Below are 7,072 nucleotides of genomic sequence, written 5' to 3' on the forward strand. Positions count from 1 at the left end.
CTCCTCGGACGCACCTTCACCCTGGTCACAGACCACGCCCCCCTGAAGTGGATGGCCCTGCAGGATTACCACTTCCAGGTCGTCCACCGGCCCGGACGCACACATGCCAACGCAGACGCACTGTCCCGGAGGGACGCCTGCCTAGGCCTGTGCCGGGGGGACCCCGACTTGCAGCTGAGGGTGGGGGTGTGTGGCAACCCCGATCCGACGGAGGGGTTCGAGCCCCGCCAGCGCCTTCTCCGCGGGCAGGTAGTCCGCGGGAGATATGTGCTGCTCGGCGCGGCGACGCGGGAGCGCACATCGAGCGCACCCGCGCAATCACGGAGATGCGGAGCACCCGGCGGAGGGAGACGGCGGAGGGTACTTAAGGACCGCGTGCGCACCAGTCAGGGGAATGCGGCCGAGTCGGGAAAGACGCGGTAGGTGGAGATTACCCGGACCCCCGCTAACGCCATTACGCCTCCCCCCAGGACTAAGCAGCCGAAGACGCCGGGGACCGAGACCCCGCCCCCCGCAGAAGGACCACACCCGGCGCGGTGTCCTTTTTTCCCAGACCAGGAAGAACCTGTGTTAACTCTTTCGTTACCCTTTTTTTTTGCATGAGTGGTTACACGCAATAAAAACCGTCGCCCCACACCCTGTTTGGTCCGTCTCCTTCGGGAACCTCAGCCGCCGACGATTGGGGTTGCCACAACGATGATTACCATTCTAAGTAAAAGGAAAGAGAAAGGCATAAAATAATGAACAATAGTATCATAAAGTCTTTAAAGACGACATCATTTATCAAATGAAACAAACCTTGATTGGGAGGCTGTTCGCTATAGGGGCTGAGGTTACAATGAAATAATATTTCCTGGAAACTGATAGTCTCTTGGAATACACTTGCTACTCAAAAGCGTACGCAAACACACTAACACTGATTGGCGAGGATTGTTGTCCCTTAATCTGTTTCATTCTTCATTTAGGTGCAGAGATGCAGGTTTTAGAATTAAGATGGAAACTTGTTGGTCTCTATGAAATCATTCTGCTATTTACTTAGAAAACCAAATAAGGACATGAATAGGGATAAACAAAGGTAGGACAACCAAAAGTAAATCATTCAGAAGGTTTATGGTGGTCATTAAAGGTTGTATCAGCGATGTCGGGTGACGTCACTTCTGTTGGTAGTTGGAGCGAGATCCCAAACAAACAGAGCCCGCTCGCCCCTCTCTTCCGTGTTTCGTGCATCCAGTAAAGACGATCATGAACGCAGAGCAAAACCCCACAACACCCACCCCTTGTCGGTGACTGCTTGGAATAGGCCTACTATTTATGTTGGTTTTCAGTGGTTGGTAGTAGAATGCATGAATAGTATTAAGAGTAACATATTTAATTGAATATTGACCATAAAAATTGAATCAGGGAGATAGTCTCGAGGTGACGCGTCGGACTTGCACCCGGTCATCTGGGGTTCACTCCCCATGCAATTAGTTATTTAGGAAGGATTACTGGAGAAATAAAAACTTTTCTTGCCATTTATTTTCCATTTCTTTGAATATTCTAAATTGATTGACCATTTATCTCAACAGAGGTGGTCTTGGCTGCCTGCCGAGAAACTCACCAGAATGGAATTAATGTGGCTGACAATTTCCCATGCAGCAGTGTCTTTGTCATTGACACAAAGGCTTCACTCAGTAACATTAATCTTAACATTAACTTTACCATGGGACTTTGCAAGTTATATTTGGGTTCTAGGGATGTAAGACAAATTTATAATATAAAAAGTCAATAGTTAGGCCTAATTTCTCTAATATAAAGGACAAAAATAAGCCAACACCAAGAATTCAATGACGTGGCCTACAGTCTTCTGCTGTGGAGAGAGGTGGAAAATAAATGATTAGTGAAAGCATTCGAAGAAGCTTTAAACATATTATCCTCTATGTTCAAAGGGTCAAGTTACACAATCCAGGATCTACAAGCAAAGCAATACTTTGTGCTGATCATTCAAGCGTAGTTCTGGACCTATGGATCAGAGAGTCTGGTTGCCTTTAGGAGAGAGGGTTCTGGGCTTACCTTGACATCATCCTCTCAATAACTTTCTTGACCCATGGAGCTTCAGGATCCAGACAGACCTCTAGGCCCGATATTTTCAGAGTGGCACTGAAACACCAAACATGAAGCAGACAATGAGTACGACCAACCACTTCTCATATCCCAACAAGGTTCAAGGAACGATCTCCACGAGATTTAAGAGGCTAACATCACTGTAGAGGGAGGTGATGTGAACATATTATTTCTGAGGAGGACTCACATGATCTCAGATTCTTCACAGTGAGAATTGGCCGGAATGATCTCCACCTTCCTGATGTGACGACGAATCTGACGGCTTTCTGTCTGGATGCAGCGGCAGCGTAGTTCCATCCCCAACCCCCGCAGACTTTTTCCTGTTAGGAGACAAAGGTTAGAGTGGAACACCTCAACACACGTGTCTATTGCATACCCTCCTACTCTTAACAATCACATGATATAGAATCATTAGGACCTACCTTCAGTGATGGACAGCAAGGCCAGGAGAACCAGTATAGAGCTGATGGGGATTTTTCCGCTTGTCATCTTCATTTTCAGAAAACAATCAAACTTAACAACTGAGGTTTTCTGATCTTCTGATGTTTGACGGGTTCTTCGCTACTTTTCTTCTCTCTGCTTTGAAAGCTCTTATCACTTTCACTGCTGAATAACTCTGGCTCTGAGGAAGAGAGTTCTGCCTTTTAAAGCTGTCGGGTGACTCGCAGCCAACTCTTAAGAGCCTCTTGGAACCTGGGGCATACGGGAATGTCATACATGGGAATCTACAGACAAGGCTCTTGCGCCGGCTTCTGCAGAAAGATGAGCAAGGATAAGTGATGGTCACATACCTGTGACTAGTACTTTCACAATAAAAACTATTAGCAGTGAAGAAAATAAATGATTTAGTTAGAATTTAGAATGATTAAGTTCAACAGCCTCATTGAAGTCTGTTACCACAAGGGACCTGGCAGGATCTTTCCTCTATAAGAGGTTTGAAACCAAAATGAAGACTGATTCATGATAAAGTAATCTTTTTATGATGAATCAGTACGAGGGGTAGAAGTTTATTCATTCACAACTATGATTAATGCTTATATAACATAACATAAAATGCACTTTATCAATCCCAGAAAAAAATAAAATCCAGGTGTGCGCGAATGCGTTCGACGAGCACGGAAGCGACAGTTTCACGGGATTGCGCCCGATTGTCGTGCCGCTTTGATTGTTTTCTAAAAGTGAAGATGACAAGCGGCACGACAATCGGGCGCAATCCCGTGAAACTGTCGCTTCCGTGCTCGTCGAACACATTCGCGCACACCTGGAAACTGTTGGGATAGATGATGAGAATCACAATAAAATGTGAAACTGAATTTGAAACAGCACATTGTAATTTATGCATCCATTATCAAAATTGTATCTTGTATTGCAGTGAAAATTAGAAGAAATGTGAATATTTCGTTGGCATGTTGATTTACGGTGTGTGGCCCTAAAACTTTCCGTGAGGGGCCACAGTGCTCCTGGTAAAAAAAGTTAGTCTTGAGTCCTGCAAGGCCATCAAAAATATACCCAGACACTGAGGACATCTGTGTTAAGTGTGGAGGCACATCCTGCCACTTGCCTCATATGTTTGCGACTTGCGTCATGACTTCTTCAAAATCCTCTCAGAAATTTTAGGAATCCCTTTGGAACCGCGCCCTCTAGTGGCCATATTGGGTGTTTCACCCGCCCCACACGTCCTCGCCAAGACCCATGCAAATGTTTTGGCCTTCGCCCCCCGACTGGCTAGGCGTAGAATTCTACTTAACTGGAAATCCCCACAGCCCCCTCTTGTTTCTGTCTGGTTGATAGACCTCATGTTTTTTTTTTTTATAAATTTGAGAAAGTCAAATTCAATCTACATGGGGACGCAAGTAGATTTTTCAAGCCCCGGGGTCCTTTTATACAATACTTTACTGACTTAAAAACTCTCTCATGATTTGGTGTTCTATTCTCCTTCTACACAGGCCTAGTATTGATAGGACATATATTCTTCTCAATTCTAACTGTTATCTCTTCCAAACCTTCACTTTGAGGCCTCTGTGACCCTCTTGTTATGGCATTATCACCAACACACCATAACTCTGGCTGCTATACAGCCACCCAAACCACGTTGTTGTCGTTGTGGTTTTGTGTGTGTGTTTGAGGCTTTATTGTGCCTATGGTTTGTGTGTGATGTATTTGTGTGCCTGTTTTGTCAGAGGAGGGGGACTGAGTGGGTGTGGGGGGACTGAGTGGGTGTGGGGGGACTGAGTGGGTGTGGGGGGACTGAGTGGGTGTGGGGAGGGTTTGAAGAGGTGGGAATTTGTGCTCTTTGACTTTCGGATGAATATTTGTACTGTACAATTTTACATTTGTGCAATAAAAATTAGCAACAAAAACCTTGATCAGAATGTCATTGTAATGATTATCGGTAGGGGTAGTCATATTGGTAGTTCCAATTTTTTTTTCTGGGATTGATAAAGTGCATTTTATGTTATGTTATATAAGCATTAATCATAGTTGTGAATGAATAAACTTCTACCCCTCGTACTGATTCATCATAAAAAGATTACTTTATCATGAATCAGTCTTCATTTTGGTTTCAAACCTCTTATAGAGGAAAGATCCTGCCAGGTCCCTTGTGGTAACAGACTTCAATGAGGCTGTTGAACTAAATCCAGTTTAAATCATTTATTTTCTTCACTGCTAATAGTTTGTATTGTGAAAGTACTAGTCACAAGTATGTGACCATCACTTATCCTTGCTCATCTTTCTGCAGAAGCCGGCGCAAGAGCCTTGTCTGTAGATTCCCATATATGACATTCCCGGATGCCCCAGGCTCCATTAAGAGTTGGCTGCGAGTCACCCAACAGCTTTAAAAGGCAGAACTCTCTTCCTCAGAGCCAGAGTTATTCAGCAGCGAAAGTGATAAGAGCTTTCAAAGCAGAGAGAAGAAAAGTAGCGAAAAACTTGTCAAACATTAGAAGATCAGAAAACCTCAGTTGTTGAGTTTGATTGTTTTCTAAAAATGAAGATGACAAGCAGCAAAATCGCCATCAGCTCTATACTGGTTCTCCTGGCCTTGCTGTCCATCACTGAAGGTAGGTCCTAATGATTCTATATCATGTGATTGTTAAGAGTAGGAGGGTATGCAATAGACACGTGTGTTGAGGTGTTCCACTCTAACCTTTGTCTCCTAACAGGAAAAAGTCTGCGGGGGTTGGGGATGGAACTACGCTGCCGCTGCATCCAGACAGAAAGCCGTCAGATTGGTCCTTACATCAGGACGGTGGAGATCATTCCGGCCAATTCTCACTGTAAAGAATCTGAGATCATGTGAGTCCTCCTCAGAAATAATATGTTCACATCACCTCCCTCTACAGTGATGTTAGCCTCTTAAATCTCATGGAGATCGTTCCTTGAACCTTGTTGGGATATGAGAAGTGGTTGGTCGTACTCATTGTCTGCTTCATGTTTGGTGTTTCAGTGCCACTCTGAGAGGGACGGGCCTAGAGGTCTGTCTGGATCCTGAAGCTCCATGGGTCAAGAAAGTTATTGAGAGGATGATGTCAAGGTAAGCCCAGAACCCTCTCTCCTAAAGGCAACCAGACTCTCTGATCCATAGGTCCAGAACTACGCTTGAATGATCAGCACAAAGTATTGCTTTGCTTGTAGATCCTGGATCGTCTCACTTGAGGATGATATGTTTAAAGCTTCTTCAAATCATCAAACTAATCATGTATTTTCCACCTTCTCCACAGCAGAAGACGTTGAAAATCTCCAAACAGAATTGTTCAATGCTGGGCTGTTGGCGAGCACCATCAGAAGTATTATTACCACGAGGAGACAAGAGGGGTATTCCATCAACCAAGCTGAAGGCAAATCCGGGCTTATTTCCTTTAGCCTCGCTATTCTCAGCTAGAGCTGCGTTCCATTAACGTGACTTAAGGGAATCTCTGCTAAGTAACCATGGCAACTTATCCGACCACCCTGGTCGGTAGCAGACTAACTGTCAGGCTCAGGCCTACTTGATTGGAGTTTCAGAAAAGTCTCATCTCTCGGCAATAAGTGCACCATCAGAAGGTTCCGCCAAGCCTAGTCCTCACGATTTTGTCATAAATGTACATATATGAAGGAGCCTACTACAAACAGCGTATATTTTCCCTCAGGGTCTAAGATGAAATGATGCAAATAAAATAATTTCATTAATTGCTATCTATTGTTATAGTGGATATTTTCTCAACACATTTTTATACAAGTAGGCCTACTAGAATACTATGCATTCTATCATAATTGGGAACCAGCATTTGGGTGAGTGGTCTACCATGTAGTACGGGTGACCTGAGTTCGCGTCCTTTAGGCTACGTCATTGAATTCTTGGTGTTGGCTTATTTTTGTCCTTTATATTAGAGAAATTAGGCCTAACTATTGACTTTTTATATTATAAATATGTCTTACATCCCTAGAACCCAAATATAACTTTCAAAGTCCCATGGTAAAGTTAATGTTAATATTAATGTTACTGATAGTGAAGCCTTTGTGTCAATGACAAAGACACTGTTTCTCGGCAGGCAGCCAAAACCACCTCTGTTTATGGTCAATCAATTTAGAATATTCAAAGAAATGGAAAATAAATGGCGTGAAAAGTTCTTTGATTTCTCCAGTAATCCTTCCTAAATAACTAATTGCTTTATCTGATTCCGCGTAAGGTTTTATTGATTGGTGCGCACTCTCTGGTCTAGAATATTTGGTTTAGACATTAATCATACAACGTTCCATTCATTCATCGTCATTCAGACGCGAGGCTGAGCATTGACACACGGCTATTGCTGACACGATTAGGAGAGTTTGGTCTAGATCCTAGCCGTATTGTCGGGCAGGAGGATGGATAGGCCTTCTTACACTGCCAGGCCGGTTAGGCTTGGCACGCCCGGCTGTTTCACCCTCTTATCTCAAGTTTCCTGTGAAAAACTGAGGTGGCAAAATAAAAAAAATAAAAAAAAGTGCA

General features: G+C 43.9%; 2 protein-coding genes across 4 annotated transcripts; one reads left to right on the forward strand and one right to left on the reverse strand.

The window, feature by feature from the left end:
* Positions 1-717: 717 nt before the first annotated feature.
* On the reverse strand, positions 718-2,711 carry LOC130387647 (interleukin-8-like). 2 transcript variants are annotated; one of them, XM_056596846.1, is made up of 4 exons: positions 2,526-2,711; positions 2,291-2,423; positions 2,053-2,139; positions 718-1,846 (listed from the first exon to the last, which is right to left on the reverse strand). In XM_056596846.1, the coding sequence occupies exons 1-4, from the start codon at positions 2,596-2,598 to the stop codon at positions 1,837-1,839; spliced, it is 303 nt and encodes a 100-aa protein (XP_056452821.1). In that variant the 5' UTR covers positions 2,599-2,711; the 3' UTR covers positions 718-1,836. The 2 variants fall into 2 exon arrangements, with proteins under 2 accessions (XP_056452821.1, XP_056452820.1); XM_056596845.1 differs by having other exon boundaries at positions 718-1,849.
* Positions 2,712-4,933: 2,222 nt separating this feature from the next.
* Positions 4,934-6,697, forward strand: LOC130387648 (interleukin-8-like). 2 transcript variants are annotated; one of them, XM_056596847.1, is made up of 4 exons: positions 4,934-5,165; positions 5,268-5,400; positions 5,552-5,638; positions 5,826-6,697. In XM_056596847.1, the coding sequence occupies exons 1-4, from the start codon at positions 5,093-5,095 to the stop codon at positions 5,836-5,838; spliced, it is 306 nt and encodes a 101-aa protein (XP_056452822.1). In that variant the 5' UTR covers positions 4,934-5,092; the 3' UTR covers positions 5,839-6,697. The 2 variants fall into 2 exon arrangements, with proteins under 2 accessions (XP_056452822.1, XP_056452823.1); XM_056596848.1 differs by having other exon boundaries at positions 5,829-6,697.
* The last annotated feature ends 375 nt before the right edge of the window (positions 6,698-7,072 follow it).

Source organism: Gadus chalcogrammus, chromosome 8 (genome assembly GCF_026213295.1).
Source record: "Gadus chalcogrammus isolate NIFS_2021 chromosome 8, NIFS_Gcha_1.0, whole genome shotgun sequence".
Lineage (NCBI taxonomy): Eukaryota > Metazoa > Chordata > Actinopteri > Gadiformes > Gadidae > Gadus > Gadus chalcogrammus.